The sequence below is a fragment of the Zonotrichia albicollis genome, chromosome 4, assembly GCF_047830755.1.
Source record: "Zonotrichia albicollis isolate bZonAlb1 chromosome 4, bZonAlb1.hap1, whole genome shotgun sequence".
Lineage (NCBI taxonomy): Eukaryota > Metazoa > Chordata > Aves > Passeriformes > Passerellidae > Zonotrichia > Zonotrichia albicollis.
Genome location: NC_133822.1, coordinates 72,764,280 through 72,787,751, shown reverse-complemented (window position 1 = coordinate 72,787,751; position 23,472 = coordinate 72,764,280). Strand labels below are relative to the sequence as shown.

The 23,472-nt window shown below is 42.6% G+C and overlaps 1 protein-coding gene across 2 annotated transcripts in view; it reads right to left on the bottom strand.

The window, feature by feature from the left end:
• Positions 1–23,472, bottom strand: part of PDE3A (phosphodiesterase 3A) — a 205,044-nt gene that overhangs the window by 64,788 nt on the left and 116,784 nt on the right. The window contains exon 2 of one of the 2 annotated variants that reach the window (XM_074540093.1): positions 5,980–6,030. In XM_074540093.1, the coding sequence (XP_074396194.1) occupies positions 5,980–6,030 (51 nt within the window). Of the gene's footprint in view, positions 1–2,776; positions 3,754–5,979; positions 6,031–23,472 lie in introns of those variants that run through there. The other variant, XM_014275955.3, reaches the window with a different exon arrangement.

Here is a 23,472-nt window from a genome sequence, read left to right as displayed (position 1 = left end):
AAGGTTGCCAGTTAAACCTACTTTCCTCACTCTTTCACATCCATAAAACACAAAACAATGAGAGGAAAATTCCTTTGTCATACCAGAGCCTGGAAACCATGGAGACCTCTGTGATGTAGTGTCTGAGAGCACAAACAATGCTCAAAAGATCAAAAATAAAATTATATAACAACCTAGCTCCAAAAAAGCCACTCCAAACCAACAACCTCCAACGACATTGTCTATACACATCATAACTACTCTTGGTTTTTCTCCATCCTTACTTCTCAGGCTGCTCAGCCTTAACTAAACAGTTCTGGGTGTCATTTATTTCATGCCGAGGATGCAAGATAAGAAATAAAAATCACTCTATGACTTAAAAAAAACCACCCAGAAAGTATGTTCAAATAGAGTATCAAACTTCACTGTGGACTTACAGTTTCCACTTTCTTAAAAGTCACACCTGCCACATTGTTTTACACTAGGAACAAGATGAAGAAAAATATCCCATTTTTACACTTTGATTTTATTTCCTTCCTTTGGTTTTTATTTTCATTTTAGGCGGCAAAAAGCCCATTTGGAGAGGTTTTGTTATTTGTTAACACAAATATCTTTTATCTACTCTGAGTAGAGAAGCAACCTACAATGTCACCGCTTACCTGTCAAAATATCAAGTAATTTTGTCAAGGTCAGCTGTAAGAACACAGTAAGAGACTGCATCCCTTCAAGGACTAAAGAATGGATTTTCACCAAAATCACAGGCAGAGATATTATTTTTATACAATAATTTGTGAGCAGGATCAGCCTAAAGCACTCAGGAAGTTGCCTCTTTGGGGTTGTCATCTTGCACAGTAACTGCATTTTCCTTCAGTCAGCCTTCACAGACTCACACTATGCTCAAGTAAATTCTATTTTTGTGCATCACTTTCTGGTCTCACTGTCCCAGAGTGGCAGACGGGTCAGGGAAATTCCCTTTCCTCTCTTAAAGCCCTCAGAGGGCTCGAGGGACTGATGGTGGAACTGATGCCCGGCTCAGTGCAGCCAAGCACACCTCATATAAATATTCCTAGGTGAGGAATATGTATTTTTCCCACATACTGTGCTACAATAGGATCAATGATGCAATGCAACATTAGGGTTAGAGGGATTCTAAGGAAATGCTGGAAAAGTGAGGCTGAAAACCAGCTTTCCTTTGAAATAACATCAGTGTCTCTGCATCTTAACAGAAACAACATCACAAATGATTCACTTCCTACCAGAGCATTTATTTATCCTTTTTTCCAAGGACATTCAGGAGGAATGCTGGACTGATCTGGATCAATTAAATTCCTTTCAGTGCAACAAAATTGTACTAATCAACAATGCCTTATTATTTTATTGTGAATAATAATGTGACAGCACGGGATTGTATTTTTAATATGTCTGAGATCTCTACAAGTTCTAAGTGGCATGATTTATCTTTAAACATAAAATATGATATATAATCTTCCCTGTCCTCCTCCCTCTTAATAAAAATGCACAGGAGGATGCTTCTCAAAAACTGGGATGCATTTCTGTCTTTCTTCCTGTCAAACAATTGTCTCTTTTCTACAGATAAAAACTACCATTGACAGTCAGATGTTTTATAAATGGAAAACTGAGATGGAATTATGATTGAGAAGAGAGTGGAGCTGTTAGCTCACCAATATTCTTTCTGTAATTATTTCTTTTATTATCTGTACATCTCAAGCAAAGTATTGAAAAAAAAATCAGAGAATCTTGGAGTGCCTGGAGCAAGAAGCAGGAAATACACTAATCACACTGCCATTCATCACAGCTCAGTCCTGCTGCTGGTGACAGTATTTGCTTTTCCCAGCAGATGTTTACATATGTTCTGTTTGCATCTGCTTTACTCTCCTCTTGGTTAGCACTCTTGGAATGACACAACAACCAAGAGGACCCTGAGAACACCAAGGTTCTGCCAATGCCTCAGTGACTTCACACACACACATGTATGTAAGATATGAAACATAAAAAAGTCATGCACCAACCCATCAACAGTAGACTACTATTGCCTTTAGCCACTCAGTTTAAAATAGTTTTTAATACTCAGTTTAAAATACTCCAGAAGCCTTTAGAAAAGTCGCCTTTCTGAGACAGGGAGACTGTTTTGGTTAAATACACCTGCATTAGTGGGGCTGCCATGGCATCTCCACCTTCACAAGCACATGCCCTGGCAAAAATCAGCTTTACCAGCAATTGGCAGCATTCTTCTTGGGAAGGACAAATAACCAGCAGCTGCCTCTCCCTGTGTTCAGAGAGCCTCTACAGCCCCATGAGGTCACTGTAATTCTCTTTACAGTGACACTGAGGGCAGACTCTGAAAACACCAAGGTTCTGCCAATGCCTCAGTGACTTCATACACACACATGTAAGATATGAAACACAATAAAGTCATGCACCAACCCATCAATAGTAGATTACTATTTCCCTTAGCCACTCAGTTTAAAATAGTTTTTAATACTCAGTTTCAAATACTCCCAAAGCAAGTCTCCTTTTTGAGACAGGGAGACTGTTTTGGTTGAATACCTCTGCATTAATGGGCTGCCATGGCATCTCCACCTTCACAAGCACATGCCCTGGCAAAAATCAGCTTTACCAGCATTTGGCAGCATTCATCTTAGGAATGGCAAATAATGAGCAGCTATCTCTCTCTGCGTTCAGAGAGCCCCCAGAGCCCCATGAGGTCACTGTAATTCTCTTTACAGTGGCCCTGAGGGCAGACAGACATCCCAGACAGATTCCCAGAGCACAGTACCTGGTCCCCAGCGGGAATGGACTCCCACCTGCGCTTCAGCAAGGACAGAGATTTCCGGCTCATCCTCCTCAATCTGCTCTAGAGGCTTTGCCACACTTGACAAAAAAAAAGGCTTCTGTCCCAAACCAGTGGCAAGAACCTCAGTTCTGACTCCTGCTCTTCATGGCAGGCTGCAGAGCTCCCCGAAGCACACAAGTTGTGGTGAGCTGCAAGGTGGAGACTGGTCAGAGCCCAGCTTGTGCTGCTGCTCTACAGCATCTGTGTCCTTGCAGTGGCACAGCTGAGGCAGGGAGCAGCTCAGCTCCCAGCCACCTCCCAGGAAGGAGCCTGGAGTAGGTAGACAACACCAGACGCACTCACTCTGGAAATAGCTGTTGCTTAGGAACTGGAGGGGTAAAACGCAGCACCTCGGATGGAGAAGCGAGAGCTTTTGTGGTTACAGAGAATTAAAAAGGCTGGACCTGTGTTCCTCTCTCCATCATCCTGCTTCTACAACGCTGGATTGCTCGATTGCACAGACTCTGGGGCTACGCCTACATCTCCAGCAAGCCAAACAAGCCTTGATGACAGAGCAACAAATTACTCCCACACACCCAGGAGCCCTGGTAAAAACACAAAAACGTGTGCACAGAGTGTGCCCTGGGGCCCACCTGCAAGATCCTGGCAGTACCAAGTACTAGTGTACTGGGTACTAGTGTACTGTGTTCTAGCAGAATGATTAAAGGACAATTTGCATATTTTTTTCTGCAGAGCAATAATATTCCAAGGATGAATTCTGCTAGTCACACTTTCCTGTGGTGGCACGTGCCAGCATTACAAACATGTATGATTATTCTCCCTTCTCATGATGTGGTTCTACAGATTGCATATATATATTTGAGAGACTTTTCCTTAGGTGGATTGAATATTCCTAAACACTTTGGAATTTCTTTCATTTGGAACTCAGTTTTGAAGTTTCATGCCTAAATTCTTAATTCTAACACATATTAATCTTTAAAATTCAGCACAAAATGTAATGAAATTCACTTTGCACTTCCTGCTTAATTTCAAATCCATAGAGAAAATTCCCAGCACGAAGCACTTAGAGCACGCAGTGCTGACTTCAGGTATGAAAAAAGAAAGGAAAAAAATAAAGAACAAGTATGTAGCCAGGAACTCCCTGCTCTTTGTAAGGCAACCTATAATTCAATCTAATTAGAGCAGCCTTAATAGTATAATTATTCTAAAAGAAAAGGAATCCTACAACATACATACACATACATGAGGGCAGTCTCAAAAGGGGAGTGCAGTGATGGCCATCCTAGAAGCCTGAGCAAGTTAAATATTGTAAAGACAGCTTTCTACTTGTGCCATTAACATTCTATTGAATTGCAGATGCTTATCACGAGACAAACTGCTGCAAACAGAAATTCCCGTGGGCCCCAGTGCATTTCATTTGAGATCCATCCCTACCTGGAGCTGCAGCACTTTGCATTTCACTCCTACGTGCGGAACAGGAACAGAAAAGGAACATGTTTTCCAAGTGGGCCATTAAGGAGTGTGACATGCACTGTAGTAGCTTCCCCTCATGTTTCAACACATGCCACAGAAAACCTACTAGCTCCTAAAAAAAATCCCCTTCACTGAATCAGAGCTTTTTTAATGAGTCTTGATGGAATATCTTCAGGAGTTCATGTGTGGATTTTAGTTTTACATTATGGTAAACCAGTGACTCCACTTCCCTTTTTTTCTTCCTAGTTTTTAAGGTATTTAAGTATAGCTAACACATCACTCACCTTAATTTTTCAGCAAGATCTTGGGTTTTTTTTACACAGGTGCATTTTTTAAAGGACACAAGCTGGCAACAGTGTAACTGAATCACAAAAGGATAAAAAAAGTCTTTTCTATTCTGCAAAAACCAGAACCTCCCTAATTTCTCCTAACCTTTCAAGGAACTTAATTTAATTAGGTTTAATGCTGTTTCTATCTAGAAGATTTTCAGAATAATGTAAAAGAGAAAATCTAAAGCTACAGTGGAATAAGTGAGGCACATTTTCTTCTCTCTAATGAAACTTTTCTTCCTAAGTTTTTGTGTCTGGGCGCAGGATAGCACACAGTAATCAGAAAGCTTGGGTCATTTTGGGACTCTTCACCAGGAACTGCAGTGAGAGAACAAGCGGGAATGCCTTCAAACTGCCAGAGAGTAGGTTTAGATTAAATGTTAGGCAGAAATTATTTTCTGTAAGGATGCTGAGGCTCTGGCACAGGTGCCCAGAGCAGCTGGGGCTGCCCCTGAATCTCTGGCAGTGCCCAAGGCCAGGCTGGATGGGGCTTGGAGCCACCTGGGACGGTGCAAGGTGTCCCTGCCATGGCACTTGGTTGGAACTGGGTGATCTTTAAGGTCCCTTCCAACCCAAACTGTTCTATGATTCTACAGTTTTCTTTTCCCACCTTATTATAGATCCTTTAATGCTTTTATGACACCTCTGGACTGCCATTTGTACAAAATATCCACGTGAAAAATCCTTCACCTGAAGTAAAACCCAGTACAAAAGGCTGGAGCTCTAATAATGTAGTTATGTTCTTTCAACACTAGATGGGAAAGGCTGTTTTAGCCAAGCAGGAAAATTCCTGAACATCAATACTGGTAGTGATGTGTCATTTGCAGCAATTGCAATAGATAATTACAAGAGATAGTTATTATAGATAATTTTGAAATTGACTGTGATACCATTAACACTACTGGCATAATTTCCTTCCAGTGGCTTCTCTGCACCTCTCCACACAGTTCTAACACCTGGGTCAACAGTGAAAGGATTTATGGAGAGAGAACCCTCCAAGTTTTAACAAGTTTGTCAGGCTAAAAAAACCCAAAAACAAACCACCAAACAGAACATACCCACGCTGTTTGAAATTGCATGGCTTTGATGTCCTGATGGAGACAGCTGAGTAAGAAATGCTTTCTCCATACATCTAATCCATCCTCCTGCTACTAAAAAACCCTTTCTGTTGGATGACTCAGCTCTGTCTGGATCAACTGTTTGAATTACAGCTCAAAAATTATATTAATGAAAGCTGCCATGGTTTTATGCCTTTTTCCATTGCTCCAAACCCTGCAAATATTAACAAAATTAACAACTTTGCCAAACTCAGACGGAAAACTTGCTTGAATGCCTTGAATGTACAAAAAGCCAAAATCAAACACAAAATACTGAGCAACTGACCTGTGAGCCTCTGGGTCCTCGTTTGTGATCCCATTCAGAATGCCCCATGAGCTGCAAAACAAAGAAAAGCAGAGCTAAGTGATAAATTGCACTCATTATTTTAATTGAAACACTCATGCTTTTATATCCATTACACATTTTTCTTGGAAATAAACAGGTTTGCTTTTATGATTTATCTCACAGAGCTTTTAGACTCATAATGAAGCCATGTAACATTGTACCTTTGCATTCAGAACCCAAACACATCTGGCATCACAACTCTGCTGGTGCCAATAAAATCCCCACTGCCACAGATTCAGCTTTAGCCAAATGTTTAATACTGATCTGGCAAAAGGACAGCTGATACATCAACAAGGAGATTACCAAAACCAGGGCACATTTGATTAATCAGCAACGCACATTTTATATCAGCCATGATAATTAGCAACAGCTTTAAATCTGTTTCACCATTGAGTTATGGGGGTTTTTGCACATCTACTCAGGGATTTCTTTTGGGCATTGTTTGCTCCTCCACAAAGAGGCATTGCTTAATTCAAATAAAAAAAATATGTGAATGAAAGATAGGAGGGTTAATGTGACATGCACTGACTTACAGCCATGAACATTTTCTTGCTCATTTTTCCCAACATTCTTTCCCAAAGGAAATGCCTTCCCCAGTTCAGAGGTAGGCAAGGAGATTAACAACCCACACTTGTTGCAGAACATGCTTTCAAAACATTCATCCCAGGACAAGAGGTTAAAACTACTCTGCAAAATCAGGAAAGCCACATGCGCCTCCTATGATGAGATTTTTTTATCTTCTCCAGGAACTGTTCATCCTTATCCTTTTCTTTCCCAAGGGCTCCTAATTTTTAAGTTATTACTCACAACTATCTATCTCCATAACTGGAGACAAACCACATATGCAGACAGGCATCAAAAATCAGAAATGTCACATCATTTTTCTACCTGATACAGCCTTGTGACTGCCACCCTCATTTTACTGCAATTTTTTCCTATTTTCCATGTACTCTTGGTGGAAACACTATCTCTGCTGGGTTTCCCTGCTTGCTCTCCATTACTGCATGAAGCACAGCTTTGATGCTTTTTAAATGAATAACCGATGCGCAAAAACTACCAAGAGATGCTCCTACCAAAGGTTATGTGCTTCAAAGAAACTCTGCCAGAACCCTCCTACCTGTCTTTTCTCTGTGGACAAGAAACCCTCTTCAATTTTAATTCTTAGCCCCTGTGCCTTGGGAGGAAGTAACTCCCGCTTTCCTGATTCACTTGGCTAAAAGAAAATTGATTTAGCTCAAGTCTGACCACTGGTGGCTCTCAGGGTGATACCTTTACCTCCAGGTTCCTATCAGTGGAATTAGCACAAAAAGCAAGCCTCACAGTGAAAGCAGAACATCCATTGTGTAGAGGAGCACATAGTAGAGAAAATCCTGTGCTCCCAGTGCTGGGTTTATTTTCTCTATTCAGTCTTTACTGCAATTTTTGATAAAGCTTTAATAAACCTGTTAAAAATTTTTCAAAGCAACTATCATTTCTCACAATAGCTCCCTGAAAAGTGAAAGGTTGCTTTATTACTGCCACCAAAAATGAGAGGTGCAGTCACAAGCCAGGCCTGGAATCACTATTCCCATATTGTAGGGATGCTCCCAGTGCAGCCAGTCCCAGGAAAACACTGAAGTGTGTCAGGTGTGGTCAATGGCACTGTCATATTTTATGAAAAAATCCCTTGCCAGGATTTTTCTCCTGAGAAGCCTCAGAAAAGAAATGTAAACAATAATTATCTGATTGCTTGGAGTGTGATCTGGAGATTGTTCACCACCAGGTGCATCTTTGATTGGTTCCATGTGCATTGTGTCGATGTAATGACCAATCTCAGTCCAGCTGTGTTGGGACTCTGGTCAGTCAGGGGTTTTTATTGTCATTCTTGTTCTAGCCTTCTGATGTCTCCTTTCTCTTTCTTTAGTACAGTTTTAGTATATAATATAATATAATATAATATAATATAATATAATATAATATAATATAATATAATATAATATAATATAATATAATATAATATAATATAATATAATATAATATAATATAATATAATATAATATAAATATAATATATCAGCCTTCTGAGAACTTGGGGTCAGATTCTCATCTCTCACCTCATCCTGGGGACCACTCACAAACTCAACTTGGCTGTCCCCAGCTAAAACTGTGAGACTGTTTTTAAGCATTATATCTAATCCATGACCTATGAAATCAACCTTTTCCTACTGCTGTTATAAAATCTTACTTGGCTTTAAAATGCATTTCTCCCTTGTTATCTAAAAATCTGTGCTCATGTCATGCTAGAATGTTCTTGGCATGTGGTGGTCCCTGCTAACACAGAGTAGAGGAATGAAAAATGAAATGGATACCACACAAAAATGCCTCAGAAAGAAGAGAACCCCAAAGGTTATGACAAAATCTCTGCCAGGCCATCATTCTGCAGAGGGATGATTGCCTCAGTGTGACACCCTTTAGCTCAACCAGCCACACTCTGCTCAATTCCTTCTGAACCTGATTTTATTTTCATGGACAAACAGTGCTGGAGCATGATACCCAGAAATGGAGGAAAGAAAGTATGCCTGAATTATTGGGCTAGGCAGAAATCATGATTTCCACAAGCTGAATAGAAATCAAAAGATGAAGAAAGCAGAATTAAAAGTAAAAGCAAAGCCCAAAACCAAACAAAAACCCCCACAAAAATAAAATTTATAAACCAAACAACAAACCAACTACACTCAGAGAAAACAGAGCGTGTGCATAAATCCACTTGAGTGACTCAACCTTCTGAAATCATGGAAAAAGAAAATAATACACTGCTTAATTGGTGCATGCATCCAAACAGAGATACTGACATAAAAATGCATTTGGAAGTAGGGGCAATTTATGTTTATCACTTACAGATGGGTTTGCTCCAGACCCCACCACCTCCTCTGAAAGTTCTCTGGAATCAATTTGGTCCAGAGTGATGATGAACAGCCTCAGAGCATCAAATTTATTATTCTTACTGACCAGCCAACCAAGGCTATGTGTATCAGCAGCAGAAAGGAGGGATAAAACTGAAATCAAACTCCCACACAGCTTACATGCATGCAGTCTATGTTAGAATAAAAGGAGCTACTTCACATTTCATCTGAAACTGTCCTGGAAACCCATCTCTGGCAGCTTCAATGCTCACAGATGAAAGCAGCTTTTAGCAGCAAGAACGAGCCTTGCATGTTCAGGGATGCACACAAACATGGCCTGTGCTAAAACCACTGCTTGGTGCTACCCCAAGAACTGACTGACAGCTCTCCAGGGAAAACACTCCCCCATTCCAGCTGAGCAAAGACCCCAATTCCAAAATCCCAGGCATAGACAGGAGAGAAGTGAAAGGGCTCATCCCCTTTTGGAGATATAGGGTGTGAGTCTGAGCACTAAATTTCAGGGTTTTGCTACAAACATCATGAAGCTTCTCAGCTTGTGGTTTTAAAACTTCCGTTCACTAATGCAGCAATACCTTCAAAGGAGTAAGGAATGGTGTAAAGTACTGTCTATATTACATCAGATTTTTGAGATAGCCATATTGAAGTAGAACAAAGCCGTTTAAAAATTAGCATCTTCAGCCCTCGCCTCTCTAAATGCAGTTCTTCTCCTATATGGTTATTTAATTAAAGCCCCAGCAAATGATTACATAAGGATTTCAACTTTCATTAAAATTCATAAACCATAATTCTTAGCCTCCTTAGTATTAGAGAACTGGAGGAAAATGTGACCCACACAGATTGTAGAAGATCTAAGTAAATCTAAAAAGGACAGAAAGCAAAGTATGACAATTTAAACCTTTTTAGCTGTTTATAAGTCCTATTTTTCCCTTATACAATCTTTTCTGGACCAGGGTTTTAATTCTGGCACTACTGAAACATCAATACTGCTAACTATGCAATTGCTGGGAAAAAAAAAAAAAAAAAAAAGAGATAAAAACCTACAACAAAGCAAACCAGAAAAAAACAACCCCAAAAATGAGTCAGAGTAATAGAAAAGGCATAATATTATTATAAGGATCTCCCCAACAGGGCACAAGTCAGGGAAAAACGCCAATATTTAAAAAGCAAGCAGTCCCATCTATATTCTTTGAAAGGGGAGGGAATCCTCAGCAGCAGAATGCAGCAGCATTTTGAAACCAGATGGATTTATTAAAGCATTGTTTAAACTCAGCACAGTTTCATTAGAGGGAATGGGCAGATCCTTTCCTTGTAAGCATTAGAGAGGACCAATGAATTAATTACATTTAGTGTTTAATAAAACCCTTTAAATCCATTCAAAGTCCATTCTAATTCTATTCAGATTATAGTCTATTACTCTGGAACTTGATTGTGACACATATTTACACGTACATAACTCTTTTACTGTTCTAAAAACAACCAGATGGTGAGGACAAAAGTGAGCTAAATCAGCCAGTGGAGACGCCAAAGAATAAATGGGATTCAACAAGGCTGAAACAAGATCACACAGTCCAAATGCACGTGAGAACCTTGCCCCAGCTCACTGCCTCCTTCTCTTGGATTTTAAAGATTTCCACTGTGGCTGAACACCTCATTCCATTACAGTGAACATAAAAAAGTCCTGCTCTCCCTAGTGGAAAGTGGACACAAGGCAAAGCACAGGAATGTGAGAGAAATTGCTCCTCTGCTCCATCTGGGATTAGGAGCCAAGCACTTGCATCCAACATTTCCCACTGAACTGGCTGTGGTACATGAACAGGGCAGCCTGAGCTCTCCCAAACAGCTGAGAACCTGCAAAAATGCCTTTCTGCCACTCCTGCAAGGACTTAGCACATTTAGTAGTGGTAAAAATGAACTACCAATGAGATGACAAGAAGTTTTGGCTGGGTGGCAGCCAGCAGCTTTAAGAGTTGTGTATATTTGGGAATCAGCATCCAGAAGAGTAAGATAGGAGTACCCAATCAGGCTGGCACCTGGTTTCAGCCTTCACCAAAATAGCAGAGCTTCTATTTAAACATGAGCATAACATCTTCCCTCTTTGGGAGAGATGTAGTTGAATGGGCATGTTGAGGATGTGAAACAGCGTCTCACTGTTGAGCTCTCTGACACTGCCTCCTTACAGCCTGTGCTGAATGGGGCACAGTATGATCCATATTCTCTGAATATGGGTATTAGCCATGCTCCAGTCAAGATCACATTTCCACTGGCAATAAGAAACTGTTTGTTACCAGCATGTAGGCACAAAATGTTCCCGATAAGTTCTTTTTTGGGTAACAAAAAAAAAAAGCACAAATTATTTCCTTGATTACATATTAGGGGAAACATTTATTTTTACAAACATGCAGGAGTCAGGTCACACAGAAGCTAACAGGGTGTTTTTGCACATGCTATTTTGAGTAGGATTCCTTCTATCCCATAGACTGCTCCCTGCATTTTCATGGTAATCAAGATAAAAGAAATTATTTACTGACTCGATTGATTTAGGGAAGGAATTTTGGTGTGGACATAATCAGCAGGAGCAGCTAAGCAGGCTGGAGCTGCTGAGATTGACCACTGCCAGATCCTGATAACATAACAGGGGAGCAAGTGGCTGCTCTGACCACCTTCCCCACCGAATGGCAGAACTGCACCTTGCCCTGGGGCATCCCAGGAGTCAGAGATGCCGTGAGCTGAGAATGATCACACAGAGGCATGTGCAGGCCATGACACACAGACAGCAAAGGCCCCCAGCATTTGGAAAAACAATCCCTTTTCCACAGCCCCTGGCCGGCTCCCAGGGTCAGCACAAAGCACAAGATGTCAGAGCTGCGCTGTTCAGCCAGATGTGTGAGGGCATGCTCGTGTCATCACAGCCACTGTGGAGAGGAAACTCTCCACCCAAATGCTCCCATCATCTTCTAGCCCTGCAAATCACCAGACTCAGTTCCAAGACTGGTTTAAAAAAAACCAAACAACAAAAACCCCAAACAAAATAACTCACCACAAGAAACACACCAAAGCAATAAATTGGGGGTAAGCATTTAAGAGCCATTTAGCTGCTTCCTAATCAAATTGCTTGAATGGTTTCTGGGCTGCTGGACAACAACTGGAAGCAGAGATTAGCTTTTTAAACCACAGCAGAGGCAGAAATGGAAGTTGGAACTTGGTGCTGCTTTGAACTGGAGGTGGGGCACCAACGTTGGTACCTTGTACCAACGAGGTACAGTGATGGGTTTGAGGGGGAGCTGCAGTGAATGCCTTCTCTGCAGGCTCAGACCCATGTGGGGATGGAGTTACGGCCTCTGAAGCTGCCACCCTGGGGAAGCTGAAGTGCTGGAGGGAGCTGCTGGGAGGAGAACCTGGCTGCGAGGTGCGGAAAGAGCCAGGGCTGCAGAGAGCACTACTCAGTGTGCGGAGCCACCCAGGCAGCAGGGAGCGGAGAAAGCAAGGCCTTGGAGAGGCAGCAAGGCTGAGGGGAGCCCCATGGGCACAGCAGCACGGGGGACACCCAAAGGCAGCAGCAGTGACAGCAGGGACTGTCCCCAAGGCACAGCAGCACAGGGGACACCCAAAGGCAGCAGCAGTGACAGCAGGGACTGTCCCCAAGGCACAGCAGCACGGGGGACACCCAAAGGCAGCAGCAGTGACAGCAGGGACTGTCCCCAAGGCACAGCAGCAAACCGCCCCGAGCGCTCCAGCAGGGACGCGGCTCCGGGGGAATGAGCTCATCCCTGGCACTGGAGACACAGCAGGAGCCTGCGTGCTGGGGGAGCCTCTCATGGCAGCAAACATCCTTCTTATTTCCACACAATAAACCGCAGCTGACTCCTCCAGGGCAGGGGGATGCAGGGATGCTGCTTTCCTTACAAGGGACACAGACGTGTCACACAGCAGTGGGCTCAGGGCAGCTCCACAGCACCCCTTGAAAATGAGCAGCTTTCACTGCAGAGAATGTGAAGCTGCTGGGAAGTTAGGAAAAAAAAAAAAAAAAACACCAAAAAACCAAACGTAGGTGGGAAAAGAAAAGGCACAGGAATATCCACCTCCACACCCTGTATCTGGTTTTATACAAATTTTTGTCACAACTACTTAAACAGATGACAGTAGTAAAACAAATCCATGAGTGTTTCTATTATTTTCACTCCCACCACTGAATTTCTCAGGTCCCTATTAATCCTTCACACATCAAGGAGGATTTTAAACAACAGGTTTGGGAGGCAGAGCTGTAGTAAAATAGAGAAAAGACCTGATTTTGAGGGGAGTGGGGGGTGGAAGGGAGGAGGAGGCAGTGGTTTTTTATTTTGTTTTTTTGGAAGCAATTCTTATTCTTCAGTGATCCTCAATGATGGATTCCACACAAAGAGTTACTTGCAGATGTACTGCAGATTTTTTAACAAAGCTTCCTAAATTAATGATCTAATCTGGATATTTAATTTCAGAATAAATGAGTAAAACAATTAAAATTATCATAAATAGATTTCTTATTCCCTTGAACTGATCTGGTAGATAAATAATAGGCATATTGATCTGGTTGACTAGTAATCCACAAGTAAAAGTGTCCACCAAATGTTTCATATTTGAAAAATTTTCCCACTTTCCCATTCTGAGTGCAGTCATGAAAACCAAAGCCTTAGAGAAAAATATCTACAGTGGTGAGATAAAAGCTGTGAGCACAGCTACTCTGATACCCTCCCAGCTTAGCTACAGAGATAATTTACCAACAGTCCCTTAGAGAAGAAGATTTCTCAGTATGGGAATGCCAGGGCAACACAGCAACGTCAAGAGTGCTAAACATAGCAGCAAGTTAACAAAAGAACAAAAGTATATTGATAAAAAGGAGAAGAATTGCTATTTAAATGTTGCTTGCTATTCACAGTACACACATGAAGTTCCTGGAACTCACAGCTACCCAGTCAAGTCCATTCTGGTGAAATTAAGTTCCTAGAAAAGTCAGAAAGCTCATTTATTTTTTTCCCCCCATTGGGAATCATTCTCTGTGCACCAAGAATCCCATTCACAATACCAAGCCTGGCACTAGCTTGATAATTAGACAGCTACTGCAGCAGAGTTAGCAAAGTCTGAAATCATGGTGAGGCATCTAACATAATTTTTTCTTATGTTAAAAGTCTAAAGATTTCTACAAAAAAATCTGCTCTGAAATCCATGTTTCCAATTCTACTCTCTCTTTATGGTGCATAGCTTTTCTCTCACTTTCCATCTTTTCAGAATCCTGGCATCACACAGGTGTCTATGCACTTGGTGTTGCTAACACAAAGCTCCAAGGTGAGGTGAGCCCTTTTAGGCTGGTTAAAGTGCACAGCAGGGTTTCTGCTTCCACAGAAATGTCTTTTTGCACAGCAACTGAAAACCCACTATAAAAGCAGGTAAAGCTTTTCAGGGATTTCTCAGTCAAGCTCTGATTTCAGGTGGATCACCCTCAACATGAACACAGATCACGACAGCTCATATGGAAGGCAAATGAGTTGAGCAAGTTTTATTAGTTTAGCTCATATGGAAAGCCCAATGAGTTGAGCAAGTGCATTCATCAAATGGCTGACCATTCTCTGGTAGTTTGCATAAAAATGGGAATTTTCGAATTGGATTCCCAGGGGATAAGTGTCTACCTCACAGGAAAAAGAAAACAACCCAAAGAAAACCCCAAACCATCACAAATTGACATCCTTACTGGCAGTCTCAGCAGAAAAAAGCCCTTAGGACTGAGTAAGCTTGGAGGTTTCACTAGACATTTAACCTTTGGAAGTGGTTCCAGATCCAGCAAGGGAAGTGAGCCACTGCAGCAGGGACAGGGACACGTGTGACTCACTGGGGTCACCTCTGCACTGCCCTGTGCGCACAGGATGGCATTTTGGCACAGCCGCCAGCTCAAACTCTCAGCAGAGCAGAGTCACACCCAAAGAGGAAGGGGGCAGAGAGTGAGAGAGGAAAACAGAGATACCAAAGGTGGCAGTGCCACTGTGCCCCAAAAGTGGGAATTCTGTGAGCAACAAATCCAGCAGCCTGACCAAACCAGATCTCTTGTGATAGCATCAGCACTTCCTGAAAATAAAAAAACAGACCTTGCTTATGGTAATACGGCAACTTAGTGTCCATCTGGTGTGAAACACAAAACATGGTGACTACAGGAATTGGTTCCTGGTGAGGCCAAAACAGAGCGAGGCAGAAAGCCAGCCACGTGACAGCTCCAGCAGCTCCTTTTACTGAAACACATTAACTTTAATGGTAGCACTGAGGGACAGCTGCAATGAAGTAATGAACATTTTAAGATAAGGAGAATTTGGCCTCCCACAAAGCAGCCTGACCCACACAGCCTTCTGCCACTCTGAGAGCATCCCTGAGTCTGGGCAGGTAAAGCCTCAGCTTCCAGGGTTGGCCTGGAAAAGAAAAAAGCTTTGCTCTGCCAAGGCTTGTTCCAGCCTCACACCCACACAAACGAGCCATTTCTTTCATTAACACCCCATTTTCCTGCTTCTGAAGCTTCACAAAGCAGAACAGCACTGATATTTCAACAGCTAGATCCCAGCTAGCAAATGTCCTAAAATTACACTGTAGAGTCTGGTAGCTTACTAAAAAACCTCAATGTCAAAACTCAAAGTACATTCAGTTTAAACACACCCTTGGGGGGATTTTCTACTAACTACTTTCTATTTCAGACTATTCACTTTTAGCTCAACCAGCGATGCTTCATCACTCATCCAGGAAAACTCCCCTCTCTGCCACCCAATCTCAATCAACCTGCCAAATTAATTATCACCCTGCATTTGGCTATTGCTAAGAGGGGGGAAAAAAAGCAAATAGATGAATGTAGCAGTGACCCGAGCAGAAATGGATGTTCTGAAACGGAACTAATTAAATCAGCTCAGTGATCTCCTTCCAGCACGACACATTTCACCCACTCCATCCCCATCTCCTCCAGCTGTCCTCGGCAGGGAGCTCACATGGGGCTCAGATCCCTCTCCAGCAGCCAACCAGGGATCTTTTCTACTCATCCTTGCAGCTGCGTGATTTAAAATAAAGGGGAAAAAAAAGCCGAGTGCCACACAGAAAATTCACAAGGAGAATTTCCCACTGACATTTACATGCAGATTCCTGGCCACAGAAGATGTGTTTCAGTCAGACAGCAGAAGGATTTGATTACCTACCTCAGATTTATGGGACCACAGGCACCAAAACTTTGGTGCTCTGCTGGCTCTATGGAATGAGCAGAGCTCAGAGCAGGGCTTTGCTTTTGAGACCCCCAAGTCAGGCCTTAGAGCAGAGCTGTCAGGACTAACACACAAAGAAAGTGCAGAATTTGTGGGTTTTAGACCAGTGCCATGAATCAGACACCAAGCCTTGTGCTAAGTGCATTCCCAACCCACGTGCATGCATGGCCACAGCATTTGTGACCCTGCTGACCCTAAAGGAAATACACACAATTTTAGGTTCTCCCACCAGACAATTTTAAGTGACAGTCCAGTTGAAATGCATGCAAAAACACCTTTGTGCCATGAATTTCCCTGCTGCTGGCACTGGCACCAATTCCCTTGGGGTCATGCTGCCAGGCACAGCCTGTGCCAGCTGATCCCACCACACCTGAGCAGTGGGAATACCCAAAGCTGCAGGAGCAGGGCAGAAACACCAGCCTCTCCTGTCTCCGTGCACTTCACCTCCCACCCTCCTCCTTCTGCAGAACACATCCAGAGCAAGATCAACACAGGGCAAGGCAACTGAAACAGGGCATGAAATGCCAGGTGACAGCCCCACACTGAAGCGAGATCTCCTTTTACTACAGGGCTGGAATATCAAGTCAATCCCACCTTGCTTTTCCCCCTACATGATTTTAACACACTCTGTGCTTTCTTAGCCATCACAAATTGACATCAACACTGAAATATGGGTACCTGTGGGGTCAGGATGCAGGAGCCCATAAAGAAGAGCAGGGACAGCACAGCAACACACAGAGGCAGGACTCTGAGTCATCTCTAGGTAGGTGCCTACACAGCAACAGTTTGTCATTCTCACCCATCTGCTGCTCCAAATCACACACACATGCTGTCACATGGGCTCTTCCCCATCTGGAGGGCAGAGATGCTGGGTATAAACAGGGAAAAGCCAGCAAGATGCACACTGGGCTTGTGCTGAACAAGGGGGAACTGGCAGGCACCTTCATCCACCCTAACAGGAGAGGTTTCAGTGGATGAAAAGAGATTAAAAAGGACAGGAAGAGACAAAGAGCCAAAATGCCAGGAGAGAAAGCATTCTCACAAACCGCTCTGATTCACTGAGGTGTGTGAAGCACCTCTGACATCAAAGTGTTCACAACAAGAGCTCCATTTTCTTCTCTTCCACTTTCAATTTTGCTATGAAATTCTTTTTTTTTTTTTTTTTCCAGAAAGGGAAACCATGGATAATTGTAGTTTGCCCACTTTATCAGTATAAAGACCCAAATACCACAAGTTGCATTCTGAATATTGAGTGCCTGTGTGCCTTGGGCCCTCTCAATGGGTCCCTTTATTAGGACAAAGACTCCTTGAAGCAGAACCAGGGCCACCAACAACTTTGGTTCAGGCCAAGGTGACAGAGGCTGAGAAACAGATACTTTATGAGCTTGGGAGAACTACAGAAGACGAAAAAAATAACTTCCCTTCTCATACCTAAATATAGAACATAAATAAAAATGTATATAATTGAAATAGTTTCACTAACCTTAGACTTTTCCTCCCACACCTCCACCCTGTTCCCCCCACCACACACAGTGGAACCAGCAGTTTAATTTGCTTTTAGGGAAAGCAAAGTTCATGGTAAAACACCTGCAGTGCTTCAAGAGAAAATCAGAAGTCCAAGGTGGATCAAGGAGCTGCTCATGTGCCCAGGTCTCACCAAGGAGCCAACAAAGTGAATATTCCCAGTGCCAGGCTGGAGTGTGACATGATCAAAGAGGGGAAAAGGGTTCCCAGCTCTTTGTAATGCCACTTTTTGTTGGCCCTAGGACTAAAAAGTGACATCCAGCCTCCATATGCATAATGCTCCCAACACTTTCCACAGTATTAAATACAGAGGATAAAGGAAGAAGGGTGTAGAAATACAGGCACAGTTATCATTGTATAATACAGTTATCAGTGTCCACACTGATAGCTACTGATAAGCTCAAAACATTTGGAATCTCTAAAGACAACAGCACTAAATACTTGTACTGTAACTTACAGAAGACACAGCTGGGTTATTTTCTGCTGCTGTAAAAAATTACAGCATTTAGAGTGTTACATCACAGCATTTCATTTGCTTAGAAATTGCACTTCCTGGAGTCTGAATCATAGAAAAAAAAAATCTTCAACATTGTTAAGGGAGGGAGAAAGGGGAGAGAAAGAGACAGAGAAAGAACCAAATTACATTTTCTCTAAGAGAGAAAGAAGGTTTTTTAACTACCAGGACTGCAAAGAGGAGAACAAAAATAAATGCAAGGACTGCAAACTGAGTTTTCATGGTTGATGGGTGGCCTGCAGCCCTAGCACTGGTGGGAAACCTGCTGCAGGGTAAAGCCCAGCTCGGCCTGGTATCCAAGGCCAGAGGAGCAGATATGGTAAAACATTATAATAAACAAGCTGCATCCTTCCACTGAGGAGGATGGGCAGGACAGAACAAAATGCCAGAACTAAAGCAAGCTAATGCTAAAAATAACCTTATCTCTCCTTCTTTATCTCAAGGGCCAAGTAATCTCAGTTCTACTTGAGAAGACGAGGCAATGCCAGCATCAGGAAGGTCAGAAAGCATGTGAAAATTTACCCAGTAGCTTATCCACTGCCTAAATACCTGCTACTGCAACAGTACAGAATGGCACAAAAACTCCTCCTGTCTTACAGCACAAACACAAGCCAAGTCTTTATTTGAAGAGCACGAGTTAAAAATGCACTTTGGATACCACAGATTTATGTCCTCACATCTGAATATACAAAACTTTTGGGGATTTTTTTCTTCAATGAAATAGCCTTCTGGTGATTCATTAAAAAACTGACTTGTGTTTAATATGAAGTATTTTGTAGAGATACAGATTAATTAATTGTCTCCAGAATGCAAAGAGCACCGGCATAAAGGCAAATAACACAACCAATTGACTTGACTGGAAGAATTAAACCTGGGTTTTCCCAAAACTCAAATGCTTCACAAATTAAATCAGCTAAAGATTTTGGTTTTGATGTATGTACTTCAAGGAAGAAAGAGGATATTTATCAGCCATCAGAACAACTTTTTCAACATTTCAATGTCTAGGACAACAGCATTTCAGTTTTGTTTTACTACAGAATGTTGATATTAAAATCTGAAAGGAAAAAAGCCTCAAAACCCAGGGAAAACCCCAGCACAATTGCTTCAGGTTGTAAAGGGTTGACTGACAGAAATGAGCTTTTCTGCTGCTGTCAAACCTCACTCACAGAGTTGCCCAAGATATTCAGGCTGTGTCTCTTGAAATGCTTCCTGCAAGTCTGGTCACTGGGCTGTGAACCTGCTCGTAGGGCAGCTCCTGAGCCACAAGGAGTGGCCGGATTTTCATGACTTCCAGGCTGCTCAGCCTTTCCAAGGCCAGGATGCAGGAGCTGCACACCTGGGAGAGGCAGGAGAGGCAGAGAGCAGGGGCTGGCAGCAGCTCACAGCAGCCTGAGAGCCAGCTGGAGATGGGAAAAGCGCAGCACTGCAGCCTGCTGTCCCCGCTGTCAGGTGTGCATCACCCCAGGGCACAGGAGCTGCTCCAGCTGCACTGCTGGTGCCCAGCACAGCGTGTCCCTGGGGCACACAGCAAGGAAACACTGGCCAAACCAAGCAAACACCTCCCCAGAGCCAGGCTGTGAGGACCAATGAGATCTAACAGCATGTGGCCACCAGAGAGCAGAGACAGAATGGGGCCAGAGCCTGATCCACAACCCAGGCAGCACACCAAGCTACAAGGCCAACAATTTAATAAATTCTGTTATTGAATGGGGGGGGCAGAGGGAGAAGAAGGAATATCCTCCAAGCTCATACAACCACCAGGTAACCAAACAAAGAACCCAGACCAGAAATGTGCCAGGAATGTGGCAAGCAGACGGCTGGTTTTGTTTTGCTGACCAGGATTCCACACCAGGAAGGAAGGAGTTTCACTCTTGCAGGCAGGACATAGAACTCAGTCTTTTATCTGGGTGGTACACCTAACTGCTCAGCAGGCAGACAAGTGTTCACTGGTTCTTTTATTTGTTGTTTTGGTTTGTTTTTTTTTTTTTTTTTTTTAAGGCCACACTTTCACAGAACTCACACAGAATTCACAGAATGACCAGATTGGAAGAGACCTGCAAGATCATCAACTCCAACCCAGCCCCAACCCCTCAACTAAACCCTGGCACCCAGTGCCACATCCAGGCTTTGTTAAACACACCCAGGGATGGGGACTCCACCACTTCCCTGGGCAGTCATTGCAGAACTTTATCATCCTGTTCACAAAAAGCTTTTTCCCAATATCCAACCTGTATTTCCCTTGACACAGCCTAACCAGTGTCCTCTGGTTCTGTCAGTGCTGCCTTCTAAAAAGGGATGCAAAATCCATCCCTAAATCTAGCAAACAAGGAAGTGATGAATTGGCCAATTTAGCTGCTCCAACCTTCTTGACTAATCTCCTCTAATTGTTCCCAAGTCCCTGTGGGAACAACAGGAAGCAGTAACTTCACTTACAGAAAAGGCCCGTGGGATTAGCTGTACCAGGGTAGAGTTAATTCATGATTTTTGCCAGATTCTGACCAAACCAGAAGAAAACACCCAAGATATGGAAGAGGTATGAGACAAGGTTAATTTGTATCTGGAGCAGTCAAGAAAAAAGTGAAAAAGAAGACCCCAGATTTCTTTTTAGCTCTTGTTTTTCCAAGTTCATTAGCATCTCTCCTATGCCAGAACCATTTCTTTTCAGTTTTTAACTCACAAAGTGCCCAACAATCTCCTGGCTGCTAAAAAGTGACTATCTACTGCCTGAGAATTTTTTTTGCCTAAGAGGACACAGTCAGTACAGCTCCAACACCTCAACTTCCAGCAGCCAAAAAATTGCTTTGTCACTGAATGCAGCTGCAAAAAAGCCAGAAAAACAACTCGCTGCATTCTAAAACATTAATTTCCCAATGTGAGGGAAATTCTTGGCATAACACATGGGGGCCAGGTGGTATTGAATCAGTTCAAGGCAGAACTTTCCTCCAGCCAAAACTCAAAAATTCTCTGGGGTAAAGAAAGTGTGTCTCTGTCCTGGCTCTGTGCTGCTTCTAGAACAATGGGGCCAGATACCCAAGGGGAAATCCTAAGGGCTACTGTAAATAACAACCCAAACCAGCAGTTACACTTGAGCAAAGAACCACCCTGGCTACCACTGTAAATATGATTTTAACCAATCTATCAGCCTGGAAGACTACAAAAAGGTCAAGGTTGATTATTTAAAGTACCAGTTATCACATAACTGATAGAGGAACAGCATGACTGTGCAGCTCTTAAACCAGAGACCAGATGCCTAGGCCTGAGAAAAGCTTATTATTGAGATTGTGTGGCTGAGGGGGAAAAGAGGCTTTAAAAACACACTCAAATAGCAACCCTTCTTGAAAACAACCATGCTTATACTATCCTGTAATACTAAACTAACATACTGAAAAAGCAAGCAAGCAAACAAGATTGAATATCTACATGAGGAAAATAAAAAACAAGCAACTAAAAAAAGTGGGCAATATTGAATCTGGTTTGAGAATATTTATAAAAATAAAACTTTCCTTTCATAACAGGAACAATTGGTCCTGACAATTTATACACGAAGCAGATTTGAGCTCAGGCAGTTACAACTCCGTCAAAGAACTCTAAGGAAAAACTTACATCGATATCAAATTTCTGCTTTTCAGACTCCTCAACCTAAAGGCTGATTAGATTTAGGAAAAATATTTAAACAACAATATGGTGAAAAAAGAGGCCATGGCCCTGGCAGATGGTATTATAAACACAGGAAAGTGCCAGTATAAACCTTTATCAGGAGACTGGGTTCTCTGTCAAGCCCTGCCTTCCTTCCAAAACATCCCTGCTGCCGCATGTCTGCATCCAGCCAGCTGCAGGCCTAAGAAGAGGCTTCTTATTCATGCTGCAAGATGTTTTACAGGTTTGCCGCGGGGGTCACTGGCTGGGAGTCATCCACGTCACACGCCACCAGCCTGGAGCGAGGGGAGCCAAGAAATGCAGGGGGAGAGGAGGGGGCGAGGGGAAGCATCACACTGGGAGCTCTGTGATTGCACTCCTCACTGAAACCTTGGCTGCCCAACTTGCTCTCCTGCTCTGGGGCCTTCCTGCTGCTTTTACACTCAGGGAAATTAGGTACACATACTTAAATGAAGGCTGCTGAAAGGCCTTATTCCCTCTGCTCTTGTTCCGTGCCTCGTTATTTGCAATCACTCTGCAGTTCTAACTCAGCCATCAGTTTTTGTAACCTGCTTGGAGTATCCTGTGCATTTATAAAATGCAAATTGAAAGACATGCCCCACGTGTGATGCAGCCTTCATCCAAGCCAAAATGGAGCTGTCTGATGAAGTCAGTTTTTAAAAGAAAAACTGCTACCCCACCCTCACAGTTTATCACCTTAACCTGCCTCTCTACAGAGATTTTGGTTTGGTTTTCAATCAGTATCACACAAATTGTAGGAAAATGGCTTTTCAAATCTGTGTGTTGTTACAAAGAAGAAATATACTCCCACTACAGCCATATCTAAAAAGCAAAGGACCAAATCTGGAGTGACCAGAGCATCTCTTCCAACTGTCTGCAGTCCTGGAGGCAGGGAAATATTTGCCTTTCCTCCTCATTCCCTTTCACATAAACACAGAATGACAAAGATGGGTGGAAACATGAGGGCAAGGTAAAAATTTGCCCTTTTTGCTACTGGAATAATTTGCTCATTTAATAGACAGTGAACTGAGTGCTGAACAATTCAGACTTGCACACCAAATTCAGAGCCATGCCAAGGAAATCATACAAAGCTGCCATGTAATTGCCCAATAAATGATGAACAACAAAGGCCAGAGCTTTTCATTGTTCATTTCCAGTCAAGTCAACATTTCAAAGGTTTTCTGAAAGCGCAGGTATTCTGTAAGTGTCAAACAGAACACGGAGGGGACACTCTTGAAACATTTTCAATTCTTGCTCCACTTTGGGGAGCTTGGGGCTTTTGTTTTCCTTTCTGTCTGTCTCAGGGGATAGGAAGCTTTTTGCTTCACTATTACTCCCTTCTTTTAAAGGTTTCAAACAAGCCCAGCCCTGCCCAGTCAGATGCTCACCTTTTTCTTTTTTAAATGCTAGCAGGTCATTCATAAGGCAGGATATTTTATTTAGTTAGGAAACAGCTGCAATGGAAAGTCACTAGGAAAATATGAGGCAGGTATTTCCATGGAAAGCTTCATAGCCACAAGTTATTTTGCAAAAATTTTAAAAGTTTAAAGTTTTTTTTTTTTAAACTTTAAGTTTAA